This window comes from Oncorhynchus masou, chromosome 12, assembly GCF_036934945.1.
Source record: "Oncorhynchus masou masou isolate Uvic2021 chromosome 12, UVic_Omas_1.1, whole genome shotgun sequence".
NCBI lineage: Eukaryota > Metazoa > Chordata > Actinopteri > Salmoniformes > Salmonidae > Oncorhynchus > Oncorhynchus masou.
Genome location: NC_088223.1, coordinates 27,866,756 through 27,890,305, shown reverse-complemented (window position 1 = coordinate 27,890,305; position 23,550 = coordinate 27,866,756). Strand labels below are relative to the sequence as shown.

The following is a 23,550-nucleotide window of genomic DNA, read 5'->3' as shown; positions in this document are numbered from 1 at the left end:
TTGACGCATATAAACATCATATCCCGTTTACAATAACCTTAAACAGCTTGAATCCCGGTTACGAGAAACCCGGATAAAATGCCCGGGATATACTGATGTTAGATGGGATAATGTGGCATGTAAACATCTTATCCTGTTTACTGTTGTTTTTCGTGGTCTGCGCAGGCTCCGTTTCGCATACCATCGAAAGGGGAAAGGGGGATACCTAGTCAGTTGTTCAACTGAAATGTGTCTTCCACATTTAACCCAACCCCTCTGAATCAGAGATGTGCGGTGGGCTGCCTTAATCGACATCCACGTCTTCGGCGCCCGGGGAACTGTGGGATAACTGCCTTGCTCAGGGGCAGAATGACAGATTTTTACCTTGGGTGTTATGTGATGTTGTCATCTGATTGTCAAACAAATCACTTCAAGAAGTAGGCTACTTGTACAGTTTGATTCACCAAAATTCCACAATAATTTATTTTGCTGATACTCTGTACTGGTCCGTATAGCCTACTGGCTACATTCACCCCTAATATATACAACGTTCTGCTTATAATTTCCGACATTTGGTAAACCCTATTCTAATTTCCGACATTTGATAGGCAATTTGTTTGACAACAGTAGTTAGATAGGCCTAATACATGCAGCTTCTCTTCTGTCATAACTTGTTGACCCAGAAAACTAAACAAAGTATTTCACCAGAATGTCTTACATCGACAGAAAGAATGCATAAGTAATCTCGTTAACACCGGTAAAAGTGTATGTTTCGTTTAGGGACCGAAGAGAAAACGTAAATAACTCCAAAACTGTGATCAGTTAGACAGGTTTTATGGAAATGAAAAGTTGAGAAAAAGATCCGTGTCAAACACATATTCGCATTTTCTCAAGATTTGCTGAAAGAAATAACCCATATTTCTCCACTCCTGTCCCCAAGACAAAATGTAAATTTGTTGTATAAATTTACAGCAAAAAAATACATAATTCTGCAGGAGTTGGCCTACAGTTAGTGTCTACATTTCAGTTACTATTCCATTTAACCCACATGAGCTGGATAAATTGAACCTTGTGAACGGGATATAAAAGGTAACCAGTTTATCCCGAATAAGACCTTAAGCGGGATATGAGCAACTATCCGGAATTCTGTGTGCATGTAAACGTGGTCATGACTGACTGCACCGTGGAGATTACAGTGGGAAATGTGGGGAAATGCGAAAGCCTGAACTCGTTAGAAACAATACTTTACTTTAACCATCAGTTGAGAGACATCAATTATTATGACTGGAGTCTGAACAGCCGCCTGTAGTTAAGATACAAAACCCAAACGAAATGATCAAAGGCTAAAATGTATTTTATGGAAAGACAGTGGCATAGGCCTGTAGGCTACCACCTATCAACACACACACCATCAACATATAGAGGCTAATTATTATGAATGGCAATATGCTGTTACTGTACCTTCCATCCAGCTGAACTATTGCTGTCGCCTTTATCCTTGAAATAAGGGACAAAGCGCACCATCCAATCGTAAACCTGCGACAGAGTGAGTCTCTTCTCCGGGACACTCTCAATGGCACGCGTGATGAGGTCCGCGTACGACTGGTTTCCCCACGCGTTCCTCCGGGACGACTTGGCTTTGCGCAGCTGGCCAGCCACGTCGAGGGAAGCCCCCGACATGCATGTAGGAGCGCCGGGTGCGATAGGGACCGGGGCACTGGATGGATGTTTGAGCTCTACTGGTGCGCCACCTCTTCCCTCGGCTGCTCCGCCGCGGCATGTCGGCACGTTGTACTGAAGCTGCTCCAGCTTGATAGATGCCAGGGGCAGACCTCGATTTGCTTCATCCACTCCCCGTGGGAAATCCTCAGGACACGGCGGCAGCGGCCAGCATGACCGAGGCCGGCCCTCCAGCTCGTATTCATGATTGATTCCAACCTGATGCGCGTCCATGCCGTTCTTCTCCATCATCAGCATCTATCCGTCTGGATTAACGCCGGAGAGGCAAGGTCACAGAGAAAGAAACAATCCACTATAATCCTCCAAATGCCTTTGGAATGGTTCAAATAGCCCAAATGTGCCTTCTTGCCTACAAGCAACTGCTACTGTCTGATACAAAAATATGATAAAGCAATATCAAAAAGCCAGGAGAGGCGTGGAGTGGGATCATTCTGGAAGAGCATGTATTCTCTATGCAGTATCAGAACATACCATAAACAACATGTATCCAGCGCGCAGCACAATAAATAAACTCGGTCCAGGTGATGGTTAAAAATCCATTCTCAAACTCATGTATAGATTCAGCAACACAGACTTGATGAATTGTGACGAGCCTAGTGTCCATTTGAAAACGGTCTGCTGCTGCAACAGTTGATTCCCTTGTCCAACGGCTATACTGGCTGACAGGCTTTGACAATATATTCGATCAAACCCCAGGATTAAAGCCAATAAAATGTGACTGTCTCTCACGAAGTTTCCACACGCTCACTGTTTCTGTCGTCTGGAATCTCCTCTCCGTCTCCTCTGCAGATTGGTGACCGGCTTTCACTCACACGCAAGCGCTCACGCGAAAACAGAACACGCACTCATAGCTGATAGTAACACACTGGCTGACTGTGCGAACTGCGCGCAATTACTCCGCTTAAAAATAGGCTCACTCTATGAATCATTTATAAACCCGCAGAATTCCAGACGAAAAAAAGCCTCGCAGGCGGCTCGTTGAGCATGCTCTGTTTGTGTCTTCCTTCTCTCACGCCACGAAGACGCCCTGTCATGAATGCATTACATGTCTTTAATAACCTCCCTTATTTCGTAAGATGTTTAGATTATTACCATATCCTATTCCTTCCACATTGATACACCGGTGTGTATCAGTCAGTGAGGTTTGAACATCAAGCGACTAAATTGTAGCGTTGAAAAAGTGCCGCTTACAGACACTTAGACAAGGCTTGGAACAAGGCACTCCCTGTATAACAGGTTAAGTGAAAGGGAATATCTATACTATTCTGTATACAGCATCGTTTCATATTGTTATTCCACGTTTTTATTCGCAATTCTTAAAATCCCTTGGGAAATTCGATTTGATTGTTTAATGTTTATTGATTTGGGAATAACTAATAAGGCCTAAATAAATACCAATTGATGGGGAACGAAATATTGTGCTTTAGCTATTGAAATTGTGATGATCTTCCATGTCCTGCATGTGATCGTCAATCAAATGTATACTTGTTGCTGAGAGAGACTGGGATGAGCATTAAAATGTTCACCTCAAGAGTGCGGCATCTATAAACCTAGAATGTCTTATTGTGCACGCCAGTTCAGTTACATCAACTGCCAACACTGTATTGAATAACTCTAATATGTATTTATTATTGAATAAATATTTAATTCAAAATTATGACCGGGTTAATTAATGCTACCAAATAAATATTTCTTAATTTAAGCAGGAGCGTCTGCCAGATTCCCTATACATATTCCTTATGTTTGAGACAAGAAAATCAGTAAAGCCGAAATGACATATCCTTTGAAATAATAATTGGCTCGCGGTTTCATTTCATACCATGCTTTCTCTGCACGGGTGATTTCTCCAGCAGATAGAGGGGGACGGGAGCAACAGTTGTGAATGTCACACTCAATTGGCGCCCGCGGACTGCAACCATGCCCACCCACGTCTATAGGGGGGATTCTGCCTGCGCAGCGATCCAGTAGCACTGCCTTGGTGACCCCTCATTGGGTTCAAGTTGTGGGGTATCCATACTGAACTCATTCCAACTCAAGTGTCTCTCTACTTATCACTTTATGCATTGGCTGTTATTCTATAAAATTAAGGGGGCTTTGTCTGTTATGCACATGTAGTTTGATATAAAGTTATTGTATTCGACTATATTCTATTCTACTTCATTATATAATACACTAAGTGTACAAAACATGATGAACACTTCCCTAATATTGAGTTGCATCCCACTTTTGCCCTCAGAACAGCCTAATTTCATCGGGGCATAGACTCTACAAGGTGTTGAAAGCCTTCCGGAGGGATGCTGGCCCATGCTGACTCCAATGCTTCCCACAGTTGTGTCAAGTTGGCTGGAGGTCATTTGGGTGGTAGACCATTCTTGATACACATGGGAAACTGTTGAGAGTGAAAAAACCCAGCAGCATTGCAGTTCTTGACACAAATCCGTGCGCCTAGCCCATACTACCATACCCCGTTCAAAGGCACTTCAATCTTTTGTCTTGCCCATTCACCCTCTGAATGGCACACATACACAATTCATGTCTCAATTGTCTCGAGGCGTAAAAATCATTCTTTAACCCGTCTCCTCCCCTTCATCTACATTGATTGAAGTAGATATAACAGGTGACATCAATAAGAGATCATAGCTTCACCTGTAATTCACCTGATCAGTCTATGTCATGGAAAGAGCAGGTGTTCTTAATGTTTTGTAAACAGTGTATATTCTATAATATATTCTATTCTATAACCCCATTATCCTGTTTTCAATGGAAAATCCCCTGCACTATTGACAGCTTGGTTGTCACGGGCAACCATATCCTCAAATGCTGGTATAGTGGAATGCTTTCATGGTGGCTAAACAAGTCTATCACAACATGAGATGTGAAAGAGAAAGAGTGGGGGACAAGAGGAAGGAAGGAGAGGGTGAGAGTGACAGAGGGAAAGAGAGAGTGGGGTGGGGCAATACACGGAGGGGGAGGGGGAGGTTTGGGAGATGATGTGTGTGAGAGAAGGAGAGGGTGAGAAGAGAAGGAAGAGTAGAGTGTGAAAGAGTGAAGGAGAGGGGGGAACAAAAACAGGAGGGGAGGAGTAGAGGGTGAGAGGGGGAAAATGAGGGAGAGATGCCATAAATGAGAAACCGAGGGGTAATTCAAAACACATGGCCCCTGCCCTGCGGTCTGGAGAGGAGATTTTTATGCACCACAGTGAAGTTGTAACTGGAATGCGGTGTGACTCCTATTCTATGGAATGCAAACACTGAAACACTGCCAGCTGAGTTGAGTGGAGCTGAGCGGATGTGTGTAGTGATCTATTATAGCCCGTAGCAAGCTAAGCTTTTGGGCATTGGCACTGACAAACAACCATGGAAGCTGCATAATCAAACAACAGCAACAACAGGAGAAAAATCAGTGAACCAATGAACCTCTAGCTAACTAAAACAAAAGTATTGTTTTTACAATGTAATGGTAACTTACTGAAAGTTGCCTAAAAATTACTGTAAAAAAAGTATATATAATTTAAGGTAACATACTATATATTTTATACAGTAATGTACAGGTAACTGGCCTGCCAGTAAGTTACCATAAAAACATGTTTTTTTACAGTGTACCTTACCAGGATTACTACTGATGTGTTTACTGGGACGGGATGATGATGTCACTCCCACCCTTGTGTTGAGAAACAGTGACGGTCTGACTGACTATAGCTCCAATTAGGCATGTCAGAAGAGTAGACTCTCACATGTACAACACGCGAGGCATGTCCACTGAACAACATTTATCCTTTTAAAAACCCTTCTGAATTTGACTTTGAGAGCCAGACTGCATTCTTGCGCTGTACTGTTCAGGTACTCAACTGTGAGCCCAATCTTAGCTCTAAGATCCTTTAACATCCCTTCATCTCCCTCCCTCTCTTCCTCTCAATCTTTCTCTCTTTCTGTTCATCAATGATGTTCCCTCCCTCTCACGCTCCTTCCTCTACAACCCACTGCTGTTACATAAGGAGAGCTGTGGGTGTTGTTTTGTGGTGCGAGTTGGGGGTTTTGTGTGTGTGTGTGGTGTGCGCGTGTGTGAGGAAACAGCGGGAAAGGAAGTCTGGTTGTCTGCAGCCAGTACACAGCCCATGGTCATCCCAGGAATATGTCTCCTCCTTGGGCCTGGGCTGCCTGAAGGCTTGGGCTGCAGCCAACCATGTGACTTCTCAATGTGACAGAACCATGGAGAAACACTCCACTCTCCTCAGCTCCTAGCCTGGTACCACGTCTGTTTGTGTCATTTGATGTGACAATGACCATAGCAGTTGGTTAGCATGAATAGATCTGGGACCAGGCTACTCAACTCTACTTCTCTCACTTTTTAGTACTTTCTCAAAGACAAAAAGGCAGCGTTTTATTTTACTCCCAAGTATTGCCACTGGCGGTAGTGTGTTGGTTTGACTAGCACTTCCTGCCTTTTATTAGGTGGAAAGCAAACCACAATGCAAAATTGGCCCTTTGATGAATACCAATGTGGTATTAGTAATATTTTAAAGGAGATTGATTCTTGAAGAATCCAACTTAAAAATGCCTCATGAGCTTAGTTCAACTGGCGTGCCACATCAGAAGCCAAAATACAGTTGAAGTCGTGAGTTTACATACACTTAGGTTGGAGTCATTAAAACTCATTTTTCAACCACTCCACAAATTTCTTGTTAACAAACTATAGTTTGCATGTCGGTTAGGGCATCGACTTTGTGCCTTACAAGTCATTTTCACAACAATTGTTTACAGACAGATTCTTTCACTTATAATTCAATGTATCACAATTCCAGTGGGTCAGAAGCTTACATGCACTAAGTTGACTGTGCCTTTAAACAGCTTGGAAAATTATGTCATGGCTTTAGAAGCTTCTGATAGGCTAATTGACATTATTTGAGTCAATTGGAGGTGTACCTGTGGATGTATTTCAAGGCCCACCTTCAAACTCAGTGCCTCTTTGCTTTACATCATGGGAAAATCAAAATAAATCAGCCAAGACCTCAGAAAACTAATTGTAGGCCTCCACAAGTCTGGTTCATCCTTTGGGAGCAATTTCCAAATGCCTGAAAGTACCACATTCATCTGTACAAACAATAGTACACAACTATAAATACCATGGGACCACACAGCCGTCATACCGCTCAGTAAGTAGACGCGCTCTGTCTCCTGGAGATGAACGTACTTTGATGCAAAAAGTGCAAATCAATTCCAGAACAACAGCAAAGGACCTAGTGAAGATGCTGGAGGAAACCGATACAAAAGTATCTATATCCACAGTAAAATTTTATTTATTTAACCAGGCAAGTCAGTTAAGAACAAATTCTTATTTTCAAGTGGGTTAACTGCCTGTTCAGGGGCAGAACAACAGATTTGTACCTTGTCAGCTCGGGGGTTTGAACTCGCAACCTTCTGGTTGCTAGTCCAACACTCTAACCACTAGGCTACTCGACATAACCTGAAAGGCCGCTCAGCAAGGAAGAAGCCACTGCTCCAAAACCGCCATAAAAAAAGCCAGACTATGGTTTGCAACTGCACATGGGGACAAAGATTGTACTTTTTTGAAATAAAAATAGAACTGTTTGGCCATAATGACCATCCTTATGTTTGGAGGAAAAAGGGGGAGGCTTGCCAGCCAAAGAAAACCATCCCAACCGTGAAGCACAGGGGTGGCAGCATCATGTTGTGTGGGTGCTTTGCTGCACGTTGTGGTGCACTTCACAAAATAGATGGCATCATGAGGTAGAAAAATTATGTGGATATATTGAAGCAACCTCTCAAGACATCAGTCAGGAAGTTAAAGCTTGGTCGCAAATGGGTCTTCCAAATGGACAATGACCCCAAGCATACTTCCAAAGTTGTGGCAAAATGGCTTAAAGACAACAAAGTCAAGGTATTGGAGTGGCCATCACAATGCCCTGACCTCAATCCCATAGAAAATGTGTGGGCAGAACTGAAAAAGCTTGTGCGAGCAAGGAGACCTACAAACCTGCCTCAGTTATACCAGCTCTGTCAGGAGGAATGGGCCAAAATTCACCAAACTTATTGTGGGAAGCTTGTGGAAGGCTACTCAAAACATTTGACCCAAGTTTAACAATTTAAAGGCAATGCTACCAAATACTAATTGAGTGTATGCAAACTTCTGACCCACTGGGAATGTGATGAAAGAAATAAAAGCTGAAATAAATCATTATCTCTAACAATGTGAAATATCAGAATAATAGTAAAGTGGTGATCCTAACTGACCTAAAACAGGGAAATTGTTACTAGGATTAAATGGCAGGAATTGTAAAAAACTGAGTTTAAATGTATTTGGCTAAGGTGAATGTAAACTTCTGACTTAAAACAGTATAAGGTTGTTTTACTCCAATGTTTGTAAACAAAGTAAATGTAGACAAACACTATATAGCCTCAAACATGGTTAAACAATTTTGATATCAAGGACAGTCAGTCCTTGCAGCCATAGTTTTGTCAATGAATTTGATAGGGGTTACATTTCTCCAGGCCCAGCCCTCAGCTTTTTACCAAAACAGGGGTGGGAGTACGCTTTGCTGTTGTTTCAACTGCTGATTCCCGCTTTAAAAATTCCCCTTCAGCACACAGTGTTCCGTGTTCAGCGTGCCCTGTGTGTGTGTGGCAGACAGACAGTCTTCCCTCTGCCACACCTGCCTAAGAGAGATTTAGCTAACACTATCCGACACCTAGCGCTAATCCTGTTTCAGATTGCATCCTCATCCATGAAATCCACTCACACAGGGAGTGAAAATACACAGTGATGCAGTGCAGGCAGAGGTGTTACAAAGATAATCTTCCCCGTCACTTTCGTCCTCTGGTTTTAAGGAAACAGAAAGGAAATTTCACAACTAAAGAATTGCAGCAGTCAGATGGATGCAACCAGAGCCATATTGTATGGTTGAGAGGGATGAGAGAAAATAAATGAGAAATAGGTCTGGTTGTACAACCGATTGGCAAACGTACTGCAAATTGAGAAATCATGTGACTAAACTGATTAAAAAGAAATTACACTATGAAACAAAAATATATGACAAAGAATGATAGCAAAAAAGCTTTGGAGCCGCTTAAATGAAATTTTGGGCAAAAAGGCAAACCCTGCTCCACCATTCATTGAATCAGATGGCTCATTCATCACAAAAACCATTGATATTGCCAATTACTTTAATGATTTTTTCATTGGCAAGATTAGTAAACTTACGCATGACATGCCAGCAACAAATGCTGACACTACACATTCAAGTATATCTGACCAAATTATGAAAGACAAGCATTGTAAATTTAGAATTCTGTAAATTAAGTGTTGAAGAGGTGAAAAAATGATTGTTGTCTATCAACAATGACAAGCCACCGGGGTCTGACAGCTTGGATGGAAAATGACTGAGGATAATAGCGGACGATATTGGCACTTCTATTTGCCATATCTTCAATTTAAGCCTACTAGAACGTGTGTACCCTCGGGCCTGGAGGGAATCAAGTTATTCCTCTACCTAAGAATAGTAAAGCCCCCTTAACTGGCTCAAATACCCAACCAATGAGCCTGTTACCAACCCTTGCTATACTTCTGGAAAAAAATTGTGTTGGACCAGATACAATGCAATTTTACAGTAAACAAATTTACAACACTTTCAGCACACTTATAGGGAAGGACATTCAACAAGCACAGCACTTACACAAATGATTGATGATTGGCTGAGAGAAATTGATGATAAAAATATGGTGGGGGCAGTTGTTAAACTTCAGTGTGGCTTTTGACACTATCAATCATAGTCTGTTGCTGGAAACACGTATGTGTTATGGATTTACACCCCCTGCTATATTGTGGATAAAGAGTTACCGGTCTAACAGAACACAGAGGGTGTTATTTAATGGAAGCCTCTCCAAACAAATTCCAAGTAGAATCAGGAATTCCCCATGGCAGCTATCGAGGTCCGTTGCTTTTTACAATCTTTACTAACGACATGGCTTTGAGTAATGCCAGTGTGTCTATGTATGCGGATGACTTAACACTATACACGTCAGCTACTACATCGACTGAAATGACAGCGTCAAAGAGCTGTAGTTAGTTGGGTGGCAAGGAATAAGTTAGTCCTAAATATTTCAAAAACTAAAAGCATTGTATTTGGGACAAATCATTCACTATTCCTCAACTAAATCTTGTAATGAATAATGTCAAAATCGACCAAGTTGAGACTAAACTGCTTGGAGTAACCATGGATTGTAAACTATCATGGTCAAAACATATTGATAGAACAGTAGCTACGATGGGAGAAGTCTGTCTATAATAAAGCGCTGCTCTGCATTCTTAACAGCACTATCAACAAGGCAGGTCCTACATGCCCTAGTTTTGTTACACCTGGACTACTGTTCAGTTGTGTTGTCAGTTTTCAACTGGCTCAGAACAGCACAGCACAGCTGGCCCGTGGATGTACACGGAGAGCTAACAATAATAATATGCATGTCAATCTCTCCTGGTTCAAAGCGGAGGAGAAATTTACTTCATCACTGCTTGTATTTGTGAGCGGTATTGACATGTTGAATGCACCATGCTGTCTGTTTGAACCACTGGCATACAGCTCGGACACCCATGCATACCCCACAAGACATGCCACCAGAGGTTTCTTCACAGGCCCCAAGTCCAGAACAAACTATGGAGGTGCACAGTACTACATAGAGCCATGGGTACATGGAACTCTATTCCACGTCAGGTAACTAATGTAAAATTAGATTTAAAAAACAGATAAAAATACACCTAATTGAACAGCGGGGACTGAGACACAAACAAACATGTATACAAACTCACGATAACATACGCACTATACACACACACACACACACACGTGTTAAAGATATGTGGTAGTAGAGTCGGGCCTGAGGGCACACACAATACGTTGTGAAATCTCTTATGAATGTATTGTAATGCTATTAAAATGCATAATTGCCTTAATTTTGCTGCACCCCTGGAAGAGTAGCTGCTGCCTTGGAATGACTGGATGCAACCACAAGATAAAACAGGCTATTCAGGTTAGTAGGGAAATAGGGAATGGTGAATAACCTCTGTTTTACAGTATGTCACTGAAATCACTGGGTATGCCCAAAAGGCAAAGCAACTATTATATGTAATATAAATACACAGTAAGTGTGATTGAAATGACCCAGTCCTGTGGACCAGGGGTCCAATTCAGTCAATTCATGAATCAAAACAATTCCTCATATTAAACATCGGGCAATTTATTAATGAATCATTTACGTTCATGAAACTGAACGGTCTCCAACCCGGCTGTATAGATGTAGCAGGAGTTCCCATGAAGTGGTCTGACCACTGTGGTCTACTGCCCTAGCAGTGATCCCATAATGGACTTGGCTGGCCTGCCTAGTTTACTGCACACTGGAGGAAAGTCCTTGAGCTGGCTGACTGACCACCACAGCTCAGTCCACAGGGTGGAGTACAAAACAGTTACTGCATAATGAAGTCATTCCCAGGGTTCAAGGCAGAACTACTCATGAGAGGCTGCCTACAGTCTGCAGAAGAGAGCACTCATTCACTACCCCTCAATGGGATCTCACAAATGGACTGGTGGAAATATGGATTCTACTTCTAGCACATGCCTATACCAATTCAATGAGGGAAAGTGATCAAATGCACACTCCAGGGGAGAAGAGAAGGGAATTGGATCAGAACGACTGAGGGGCCTGGTAGGGATGTAGAGGTATAAAACATTGGGTGTGACAAGGTGGGAGAGGGGTAGGAGACTTTGTGAGGGACATCACCGGGTGCTTTCCTCCCTGTCTCCCCTATCTCTAAGATGTCTTGAGAGTTCCGCTTCAATGCACGCGACAGGCGATTGGGGTGATCAGGGCCGGTGCGGTCTCGCCACCCCTCCTTCACTCAGCTGTCTCAGCAGGTCACCTGTGGCCCCTGAAGCCTTCAGGGGCCGCTACATCACAACATGTGAGTTGCATACTCAATATACTAATAGATACTGATGGATAATATACCAGTATTACAGGTAGTATCGTTTAGTCTCCATTTTGAATTTCATGTGTGAAACTACCAGGAAATATACTCGTCTCAGCCTATACGTTCCTGTGTTAAATCATGTGAGGCAGGATTTATTTTCTCTGTAATTTCTATTATCTCAGTGGTCACAGGTTAACACAGAGGAGTGTGAGAATGGAAGACAGAGAGAATAACAAAAATAATACTTGGATTAGAAAGAAAAAAAATAGAGTTCAGAGGGTCGTATCTCATTAAGCAATTGAGAAAGTTAATTAGGCAGTGCTGATAATTATTACCATGGCAACCTGAGCGCGCTCATGCAAATTTGATTAAGGAGTTGCTGGTTGTTTATCTGCACTGGTGAGACAGAGATGGCGTTCCAAATGCCAGCCTATTCCCAATGTAGTGAACTCCTTTTGATCAGGGCCCTGTTCACATTAAGTGCACTATATAGGGAATAAAGTGCCATTTGAGACAAACCCAGAGACGGCATAGCAGGGCCAGCGAAGAGCCCCAGAGACCCCTACAGGTGAGATGGTGTAGCTGCATGTTCATTTACGAAACCCACTCCAGAGTTTCTCTAAATAAGATCACCTCATGGAGCAGAGCATGACTATGGTATTGCCAACATTCCTGTACAACAGACAATTACAAGCATTAAGATGATACTAAAATATATAATACCAGCCAAAAGGCAAAAACCTGATAGCTTTGCTACTGACCCTCAAAACTGGAAACAAAGGCACATGATGTGGGTCTTTGATTGGCCTTCAACACTGTCCTTTTAAAATCAACAATGATCAGTTCAATTCACAATATGAATCTTTGACTGACTATATTATGAATCCAATGTCTGCTACCATCTATTCATTGGTACAGAACACTAACAATAATATATAATAATATATTTCCTAAATGGATGCATCTACCTAATAATGGTTTCATTTTCCTTCCTAGATGGAGAACATTTGTGAAACAACTGGCAAGAGATGATAGTAATCCATTGAGGTAGGAAGACATCGGGTTGTTTCTAGAGTCAACAAAATAGAGCAGATCACAGTACACATGTTGCCCTCTGGTGGAAAAGATATCAACAATTATAAGAACACAACATTCAAAATGAGCGACATGTCAGAATCTAGTAGAATACAACACTGCATTGACCATGGAAATACAAGTAATAAAAATGAGCCACAAAGTAGATAGAATTCGACACTGTCGACAGCTTGCACATCAAATGGATATTGTGAAGGATAAAACACCCTTCATCGTGTATGAAGTAGCAGTGACCTATGGGAGTACAACAATTTAATTGATTTATTCTTACTCCTATAAAACTACAGATTGGTTTTGAGGACAGATTGCTTTTGTTTTTGCTTTATAACAAACCCACAAGTAATAATCAGAAACAAAAAGAGAGACATGAGTAAAACTCATCACCTTGGGAGAGCAACTGACACATTTGACGTGTTCCCAGAACAGACAATCACATTCAGTTAGCTGAAAAATCCATTAATTAGCTGAAAAATCTCTTAATTAGCTGAAAAATCTCTTAATTAGCCATCCCAGGAGCTTTCTCAGTAGATGGCGTCGTGTAGAGTAAAAGGTACAACTGGGGACATGAAAGCAACACAGCAGAGGCCCAGTGGGAGATTTCTCTAGGGACTAAATGAATCCTCCTTTCCCACCATCATCTCATCTCACGCAGCAGAGAGAGGAGTATGGATTATTACTGTTTATTATACAAATATCAAACAAAGATATGAATTGTAATTACCATCATGTCACTGTTTAAACATTTTTTTATGTATTCTTCTGAACTGAATTTCATACATATCTGCCAATAATGGGTTCCACTTCAACCAACTGCTGAATAATTGTATAAAAATAGCAAAAACATAAACGACTGTCTCACACACAAACTGGTTTGTTTTTTCCTCATTTCTTTATAGACAATTTTGACCCTCAGTTCATAGTCTTGTCTGAGTGGATTACTAAAATGTCAAGCGGACTTTGTCTGGTTAACGTTAACCATGTTACTGTCAAGACAGGGTTTCAGTGAAACCAACGGCACTTAAAATATCCACAAATTCAGAGTGAATAGCAAATTTATAAGATTGTTTTTGTAACAGAGCGGTGTTTCATTTAGTTTAGAATAAACCTGTAAAACAAATGGTTCATATGCACCAATCTGTTACAGTAAGTCGTATGATAAGCTTCAAGAAGCCTGCGTATGTGTGTAGGTTAAATTAGTTGAAATAGCATTTTAATCTGAGCTCAGACAGACTACTTTGTCAGTACAAGTGAGATGAGCAATAAAAAACATGTTATAATATACATTTGAAGCAGACAGACCAACAACAACAAAAACATCCAAACCATAATAATATATTATTTTTTACAAACGTCTCCCTATATCAGGGTTGCTTATACATCCCTTTGTCACAGCTTGTACAGTACAGGAAGTTTTGATTGATTGGTTGTTCAGAGATGTAACCACTCTCCTAACTAATACTAACCCCTCCCATTACATTGTCCAGGGAGGTGCTATGTGCAAATTTGAAATGGCACACTATTTCTTGTATAGGGCATTAACTTTGTAGTGCACTAAGGGAAATAGAGTGCCATTTTGAATACGACCTATATCAGAAGAGAAGGCGTGGGCTTCTTCCCTGGCCACGCCTCCTTGGCGTATTTCTTCTTGCGTGGTTCGTTGAGCGCCTCGGCCGTGTATGGTCCAGGGGCAGGGTTAGCAGCAGGGTTGAGGGTGACAGAGGGCTGTGCTGAGGCTGAGGTGGGGGAGAGGTCCACCTCTGGAGCAGGGTTAGGGAAGACCAGCGGAAGGCCCCCCAGGATAGTAGCTCCAGCCTGGGCCGCGGTGGGGAGTGAGCCGGCCTCTCCACTGGTGGGTGGGAGGTCTCCATAGAGCCCTCCACTGAAGGGGAAGTTCTGCATGCGTCTGGCCACAGAGTCCTCCAGACCTAGTGAAGCGTGACCCTCCATCTTCCTCTTCTGATTGGGTAGCAGGGTTTAGGTGGGAATGAGAAGATTGAAGATGGCAATACAGTAGCGTCAATTATAAAGCACTGTGAAGTACTGACAAATGTCTGAAAAGGGATTTATAAATTAAATGGGATTGATATGATCAATCTCAATTTGTCAACATACAACCACTTTTTGCATAGATTGATTGATTGCGATCAGTCAACACCAAGTGTCACACCCTCGTCTTAGTATTTTGTGTTTTCTTTATTATTTTGGTCAGGCCAGGGTGTGACATGGGTTTATTATGTGGTGTGTTTAGTCTTGGGGTTTTTGTAGGTATTAGGATTGTGGTATAGTGGGGTTTTCTAGAAAAGTCTATGGTTGCCTGAAGTGGTTCTCAATCAGAGGCAGGTGTTTATCGTCGTCTGATTGGGAACCATATTTAGGCAGCCATATTCTTTGAGTGTTTCGTGGGTGATTGTTCCTGTCTCTGTGTTTGTTTGCACCAGATAGGCTGTTTAGGTTTTCACGTTACGTTTGTTGTTTTGAATTGTTCGTGTTTTCATCATTATTAAAGATGTATACTAATAACCACGCTGCATTTTGGTCCGAACCCTGCTACACCTCCTCTTCAGAGGAGGAGATAGAAGAAAATCGTAACAGAATCACCCACCACAACAAGACCAAGCGGTGTGGTGACAGGCAGCGTCAGCAGAAGCAGCGAAAGGAGGAATGGACATGGGAAGATGTTTTGGATGGCAAGGGTTGTTACACTTGGGAGGAGATACTGACTGGAAGAGATCGCCTCCCATGGGAACAGGTGGAGGCACTTAGGAGAGCAGAGACAGCCGGCGATACGAGGGAACACGGTTGGCAAGGAAGCCCGGGAGTCAGCCCCAAAAATTTATTGGGGGGGGCTCACAGGGAGTATGGCTACGCCAGGTAGGAGACTTGCGCAAAATTCCTGTGCTTATCTGGGGGGCTAGAGAGACAGGGCAGGCACTGTGTTATGCTGTGGTGTGCACGGTGTCTCCAGTGCGGGTGCATAGCCCAGTGCGGTACATACCAGCTCCTCATATCGGCCGGGCTAGAGTAAGCATCGAGCCAAGTGTCATGAAGCCGGCTCTACGCATCTGGTCTCCAGTGCATCTTCTTGGGCCGGCTTACATGGCACCAGCCTTGCGCACGGGTGTCCCCGGTTCACCTGCATAGCCCAGTGCGGGCTATTCCACCTCGCCGCACTGGCAGAGCGACCGGGAGTATTCAACCAGGTAAGGTTGGGCAGGCTCGGTGCTCAAGAGCTCCAGTGCGCCTACACGGTCCGGTCTATCCAGTACCAACTCCACGCATCAGCCCTCCGGTGGCAGCTCCCCGCACCAGGGTTCCTGTGCGTGTTCTCAGCCCAGTACCACCAGTGCCAGAACCACGCACCAGGCCTTCAGTGCACTTCGCCTGTCCAGCGCTGCCAGAGCATTCCTCCTCTCCAGCGCTGCCGGAGTCTCCCGCCAGTCAGCATGGAGCAACCAGAGCCGCATGGAGCAGCCAGAGCTGCCAGTCAGCCAGGATCTTCCAGATCCGCCAGTCAGCCAGGATCTTCCAGATCCGCCAGTCAGCCAGGATCTTCCAGATCCGCCAGGATCCTCCAGATCCGCCAGCCAGCCGGGATCCGCCGGAACCCGCCAGCCAGCCGGGATCCGCCGGAACCCGCCAGCCAGCCGGGATCCGCCGGAACCCGCCAGCCAGCCGGGATCCGCCGGAACCCGCCAGCCAGCCGGGATCCGCCGGAACCCGCCAGCCAGCCGGGATCCGCCGGAACCCGCCAGCCAGCCGGGATCCGCCGGAACCCGCCAGCCAGCCGGGATCCGCCGGAACCCGCCAGCCAGCCGGGATCCGCCGGAACCCGCCAGCCAGCCGGGATCCGCCGGAACCCGCCAGCCAGCCGGGATCCGCCGGAACCCGCCAGCCAGCCGGGATCCGCCGGAACCCGCCAGCCAGCCGGGATCCGCCGGAACCCGCCAGCCAGCCGGGATCCGCCGGAACCCGCCAGCCAGCCGGGATCCGCCGGAACCCGCCAGCCAGCCGGGATCCGCCGGAACCCGCCAGCCAGCCGGGATCCGCCGGAACCCGCCAGCCAGCCGGGATCCGCCGGAACCCGCCAGCCAGCCGGGATCCGCCGGAACCCGCCAGCCAGCCGGGATCCGCGGAACCCGCCAGCCAGCCGGGATCCGCCGGAACCCGCCAGCCAGCCGGGATCCGCCGGAACCCGCCAGCCAGCCGGGATCCGCCGGAACCCGCCAGCCAGCCGGGATCCGCCGGAACCCGCCAGCCAGCCGGGATCCGCCGGAACCCGCCAGCCAGCCGGGATCCGCCGGAACCCGCCAGCCAGCCGGGATCCGCCGGAACCCGCCAGCCAGCCGGGATCCGCCGGAACCCGCCAGCCAGCCGGGATCCGCCGGAACCCGCCAGCCAGCCGGGATCCGCCGGAACCCGCCAGCCAGCCGGGATCCGCCGGAACCCGCCAGCCAGCCGGGATCCGCCGGAACCGCCAGCCAGCCGGGATCCGCCGGAACCGCCAGCCAGCCGGGATCCGCCGGAACCGCCAGCCAGCCAGGATCCGCCGGAACCGCCAGCCAGCCAGGATCTGCCAGAGCCAACTAACTGTCCGAGCTGCCCCTCAGTCCCGAGCTGCCCCTCAGTCCAGTGGGATCCTTGGTGAGGGTTACTAGGCCAAGGTCAGCGGCGAGGGTCGCCAATCAAAGGACGCGATACAAGGGGACTAAGACTTAGTTGGAGTGGGGTCCACGTTCCGCGCCGGAGCCGCCACCGTGGACAGACGCCCACCCGGACCCTCCCCTATGGGTTTAGGTGTGCGGCCGGGAGTCCGCACCTTGGGGGGGGGTTCTGTCACGACCTGGACTTAGTATTTTCTTTATTATTTTGGTCAGGCCAGGGTGTGACATGGGTTTATTATGTGGTGTGTTTTGTCTTGGGGTTTTTGTAGGTATTAGGATTGTGGTATAGTGGGGTTTTCTAGAAAAGTCTATGGTTGCCTGAAGTGGTTCTCAAACAGAGGCAGGTGTTTATCGTCGTCTCTGATTGGGAACCATATTTAGGCAGCCATATTCTTTGAGTGTTTCGTGGGTGATTGTTCCTGTCTCTGTGTTTGTTTGCACCAGACAGGCTGTTTAGGTTTTCACGTTACGTTTGTTGTTTTGTATTGTTTGTGTTTTCATCGTTATTAAAGATGTATACTAATAACCACGCTGCATTTTGGTCCGATCCTTGCTACACCTCCACTTCAGAGGAGATAGAAGAAAATCGTAACACCAAGGTTATTATAGTTGTTTTTGTTACTATTATTATTATTTTTTAAATTCAATTTTACTTTCAGTTCATTTTCAGATCTGATTCGCTCATTTGTTTTTTGTTTTAGTAATATAACATTACAAATATTTCTATTTTGTTTTTATATTATTTAGACTCGGTTTTAGTGTTAGGAACAGAAATCATGCATTTGTGTTGTATAGTAATAAATAAGGTGATGGTAAGGTCATAGATAGGGTTAGGTTTAAATTATTCATTCAAACTCATTTAGACTTGGATTTAAAAGGAATAGCGCTGAGAATGGTGCAAAAAATGTGGCAAGAAACTCTCTCATCCATGTTTACACCAATCCAATGCTTTTTCACTTTCGTTGTACATGTAAGAAGAATATAAGGTATTTTCATAGATGTCGGTTTTACCATTTAGAAATGAAAGCACATTATGTACCTAGTCCCCCATTTGAAGGTGTCATAAGTAATTGGCCAATTTCACTTAGATGTGTAGAGTAGTCCCCAAATTGGGGGGGGGGGGGGTTGTGTTTCAGATTAAGTTGTGCCCAATATAAATGAATGGTAAATAATGTATTGCCATTTTGGAGTCACTTATATTGTAAATAGGAATAGAATGTTTCTGAACACCTCTACATTAATGTCGATGCTACCATGATCACGGATAATCATGAATGAATCGTGAGTAAGGAAGAGAAAGAGAGTTACATAAAGATAAAAAATAAATAAAAAGCTAGATACATTTACACACCAGCTTCAGTAGCTTAAACCCCATTTAATTTTTTTCCCAAAGTAAGAAAAAGGAAACAAAAAGCATAAAGTAAGAGATGGACTTAAAGAAGTAAAACAACTTTTGCAATTTCTCCAAGAATCATCCCCGGCATAAAGTAAGAGATGAACTTGAGGTTTACCCTGATAGGGACAACAGCAGTCTGTACCATGTTCCTGAAGCGCCCCACTGACGGGTCCACGTCCTCTGTAACAACAAGAAAACACACAGGATTACATTATTCATTGTCCGTGTGCATCTACATTCGTTCACGGTTGTGTGTTCTTGCATGTCTGTGTGCAGGCGTGTGTATATGTGCACATGAGTGTCATCAACCCTAACTAGAGTAACACACCTGGGTTGATGACCTCCTCCTCCTCGCTGAAGGAGACCCTGCTGCTCCTCCTCTTCCTCTTGGGCCTCACGATGTCCAGGTTTCCATCCTCAATGGTCAGGGTGGAGATACGCTTGTTGTGGGCCGTGTTGAACTCTGTCAGGTTCTAGAACAGGGAAAACAAGAGGATAGCTGTGGTCAGGGTCATCAAACAGATCGAGAAACAAGAAAATTATACTATATAAGTTGCTTGCACAAAACATGCTACTCTCTCACAAGAACACGACACACCCTTACCTCCAGCTCGGTCTCCTCCTCAGGTAGACCCAGTAGTCCTTTGAGCTCCTCATCCTCCCCTGCCTTCACCTCTCCCCCAGGTATGGTGCTGATCTGGGGCTGGGGCTTCTCTCTCAGGGTGTAGACCCGTGTGGACGCCCCAAACGACATAGTGGAGTCAATGGGCACCTGCTGGGGCTTGTGGGGCTCCAGACGGATATGACCGAGAAATGTACCATGAGCTGAGGGGACAGTGTAACATGGATTGTCCTTTTTCGAAATTTTACTTCATGCTGAAAGTTGAAGTTGACATACTGTATATTGTATTTGGCATCTACAATGATGTGGCATAACCCAAATCATTTTGTACCAGGGACCAGCAAGCTATGGTTCTCTTTCTTGAACGAATATCTACACTGAAACAAACACTTGACAACTAACTTAATAGTGTCAGACGACCAAGGAACACTGCAGGATATTAAGGAGTATAGATACTCACTGCTGTTGAGGTCGATCAGGAAAACCCTCTTGAGGTGTCTGTGGTAGACCAGGGCTGAGTGGACACGAGAACACGACTGGTGGTCTATGGTGAAGTCACACACGTCTGGATTCCGCCCAAACAGATAATATTTCTTCTCGTCAATGATTAGCTTCTACAAAATGAAAAAAGGCAGGATGAAATGTGAAGAGAGTTGCCTATCTAAGGTCATGGACTGGTATTGCAATTGTTCTGTATATATACACACAAAATATGTTGTCGTCACATACACCAGATAGGTGCAGTGAAATGTGTAGTTTTACAGGGTCAGCCATAGTAGTAGAGTGCCCCTGGAGCAAATTAGGGTTAAGTGCCTTGCTCAAGGGCATTTTAGGGTTATATTATGTGTAGGTCTTTGACAGCCTTGGAATCCAAGGGGTCACTTGATACAAGCCACGTATTCTGCACAGACATTGCTCTTGCTTCTTCTGTGTGGTTATTTTTGGTCCAGCACCAAAAGCTGTTATTGTCATGAAGGTGGAAGTTGGGGTCAGGGTTAAAACTAGGCTAGTAGACTTACCTCTACTAGCTTGTCTCCCTTCACAACATCTAGATGGAGTCCAGGGGGAGGTTTCCCTGCCCTGACAAAACGCACAAGGCAGACACGCACAGTGAACGTTAATTGCATGCCATAATTATGCCTTTATTCAAGACTGGTTTCACTGCCTTGCTGCAAAAGCAGTTTAACAAGACTATGGGTTTGCATGCCATTTCTTCTAGTAATTTGTGTAAACTGCTCAAGCAATAATCTTACTGTAATTCTTATCTCGGGAAAGGAATAGGATTGCAAATCCTGCATAACAGTAAGCATTCGGGAACACCAATAATGTTACGCCATAGAGCTTTATCAAACCTTGACGCTGGACTTCATTGACAAGTTAACGTTAGTTAGTAGAATGTTCTTCAACAGCTAGCATATGACTGACTGAGCACTTCAAGATCATAGCCAAGTTAGCCAGATAGCTTGCTAGTTTCTAGCAAATACACTACAGCCTATTTCGATACGAAAATCTTGTTTATTTCGCCGACATGGACCTTACAACACTCTACTGCATGCTTTTGATTTTTGACAGTCAAAATTATGCATTAGACATCGTCGCAGGTCTTACCATGACGGGCAGTCAAAAAGAGGTGTGTTAGTGCTTGAGTTTGCTGCCATCTTACACCGTGTACTAGTGAATGCTGGGAAAGTGAGGACTTCAGGTTAGTCTGTAGAAAGCTGGGTATCGTAGTTTATGATGAAATACTTCATTGAAAATTAGCCTACTGTTATTTTGAAGTTTAGATAAAATTGTGGAAGTTTGTCACCATGTTGTTGATTATTTTACTAGTCAAGATAGTAAAATGATTTATTTTCATTGCAAGTGTTTGTTTAGCCAATCAACATTTTACACTGTGCATCAGCTGTCACATACCATTGAGGACCTCAAACAAAATAAAACAAGGGCACAGTCAACACATTCACCAAAATCTCCCTATTTGAGTGTAAATAATAAATAAACAAATACATTCTAAAGAACTGGTCCCATCACAAGTATCAGTCATGCATGTTGATAAACCAAAATGTTCTGTTTTATTAAACAAATTCCAATAGCCATTCATGTAAGTGGACCTGAAATGCTTGTCAATGGTGGAGAAAATGTGGCCTTCACTAATTAGTAACTCCAAGGACTGGTTACATGGAGTAAAGGCAAAGGATTAAGCCCAAAACTCCCCATTTCTCTACAATTTAAAACATTTTCCCCCTACTAAACACATCCAAATAAAGAAAGCACATCCGTTACTTGATGACAGTCATGCTGAGGTAATCCTGTTTAATGTGTAGCTCCTGTTGACTGATGCCCAGGGCTTTTGAGTCTGAGCAGCTCCTGAGCAGATTCAACACCTTTACAGGAGGAGAAATAAAGCCGTGTAAGAATGTGTATACACTGGCAGCCCAATTCTGATCTTTTTTCCACTAATTGATCTTTTGATAAATCATGTCAGATCTTTTTACGAGCTGATCGGATTGGTCAAAATACCAATTAGTGAAAAGAAATCTCAGAATTGGACAGCCTTAGAATGAAACTGCATTCCGAGACACTTATATCCTTTTCACACTACTTAGCCTAGCCAAGCTTAGCTGTACTGTGTTGGCCTGGTTACACATTGACGCTAGTTGCTGGAACTATGCTGGTAAGGACAATGTGAAAATAAAAAGATCTGAACCAACATAGAACAGTTCCGGTCACCCCTATAGTCAATCAGGCATTAGAAGCTAGGGTCTAGGCCTCTCAAACAACTCTGGACCTAGAAGCCAGTTCCACTGTTCTCCTCTAATCAGGGACTGATTTAGACCTGGGACACCAGTTGTGTGCAATTAATTATCAGGTAGAAAAGGAAAAGCAGCAGGCTTCGGATCACGTGGGGTAAGAGTTGAATACCCCTGGTCGAGGTGTTGTTTCTGCTGCTGGGCTAAAGAACAGACCTGGCTCTGATTGGTACTCAGCCCGTACGTTGATGAGTCTGTCCCCAGCATTACCACCACTACACAGGTTCCTGTTGTGCTGCATGTGGGCCTGCACTACCTCCAGCATGTGAGGTGACCTCATTCAGGTCCTCAAGGCAACAGCGGTTGAAAGCCAACAATGACCTTTGGTCCTGGCAGGAGATACATAAAGGGGGACAAAATGTGCCATAATCATGCATACAAATACTAGACTTGAAGTACTGAATGGAATACATTTATCTTAATGATGCACAAACTTCGAGACTTTGACATAAGTACCTTGGGGAACAGTATATTATGCCCTATTTTTCAAGACCTATTTTTCATTTGAGCCATTTGTGGACGAAGACCTAGAACTTCTTACCGCATTGTACACCCATAGCTTTACGTCCAACAGTGGTCCAGTTGTCGTCCAGAGTACAGGATATTGGTTCATTTCATTAAGAAATCAAATACAGACCAGTGTGCAATCAATGCAACACTGCCACAACGGTTTGTGTGTGACCAGGTATTTCATGGTGAAAGAGGTGGATAAACATGATATAAGACCTACTGAGAAAAGGCTCTAGCTTTCTCTACGAACAGGGACCCTCACTCACCTGGTGGAACAGAAACACTCACCTGGTTGACCTCGGTCTTCAACACTGAAGACTTCCCTGGCTGTGGCAGACAGTAACTGGGACACTACATCATCTGGAGGGCTGACCTCTTGTCACAGCAGGTCATTGGAAAAGCATCACAATTTGGTACACTAAAGCTCATCTACTTTTTAAAGATAGGAATGCTAACTTAATGCATTCCAAGACAACATTGTGCAGTTATGGGTTATGTGATGGCAACAGGGTTCAAATAAACACCTTGGTTTTCTGTCCTGACTGGGAGGTGGTGAATCCACCTGGGGACTGGTGGTACCTGTATTCACTTCCCATATCAGAGCCTCTGTTGTATCCTTTGGGAAAACACATTGAACTACACAACACATCTACTGAAAGTAAGCAGGAACAAATGAGTGACTAAAACTTTAAAACCGCTAGTTAAATTCATTTGTGATACCTCTGAGCTGCATTGCAGGTCCCTGAACTCACCTTGAAC

General features: G+C 44.3%; 2 protein-coding genes across 2 annotated transcripts in view; both read right to left on the bottom strand.

Annotated features, from left to right (window-relative positions):
• Nucleotides 1-2,664, bottom strand: part of LOC135549286 (forkhead box protein O6-like) — a 55,606-nt gene extending 52,942 nt beyond the window's left edge. Inside the window, exon 1 of the mRNA XM_064979301.1 lies at nt 1,441-2,664. Coding sequence (XP_064835373.1) covers nt 1,441-1,956 — 516 coding nt within the window. The 5' untranslated portion in view covers nt 1,957-2,664. The remainder of the gene's footprint in view (nt 1-1,440) is intronic.
• A 10,832-nt stretch (nt 2,665-13,496) lies between these two features.
• LOC135549058 (nuclear inhibitor of protein phosphatase 1-like) lies at nt 13,497-21,135 on the bottom strand. Its single transcript, XM_064979125.1, has 7 exons — nt 21,080-21,135; nt 20,491-20,551; nt 19,932-20,085; nt 19,454-19,674; nt 19,178-19,322; nt 18,965-19,029; nt 13,497-14,748 (listed from the first exon to the last, which is right to left on the bottom strand). Exons 1-7 carry the CDS (start codon nt 21,127-21,129, stop codon nt 14,377-14,379), a joined length of 1,068 nt encoding a protein of 355 aa, XP_064835197.1. The 5' UTR covers nt 21,130-21,135; the 3' UTR covers nt 13,497-14,376.
• Nucleotides 21,136-23,550: the final 2,415 nt, after the last annotated feature.

Excerpts from the sequence above, each read along its gene's own strand:
- LOC135549058 (XM_064979125.1), bottom strand. The coding sequence starts at position 21,129 with ATGGCAGCAAACTCAAGCACTAACACACCTCTTTTTGACTGCCCGTCA. Across the intron at positions 20,086-20,490 it reads AGGGAGACAAGCTAGTAGAG|AAGCTAATCATTGACGAGAA; the intron begins GTAAGTCTACTA and ends TTCATTTTGTAG. Across the intron at positions 19,030-19,177 it reads GGAGGAGGTCATCAACCCAG|AGGACGTGGACCCGTCAGTG; the intron begins GTGTGTTACTCT and ends TTGTTGTTACAG.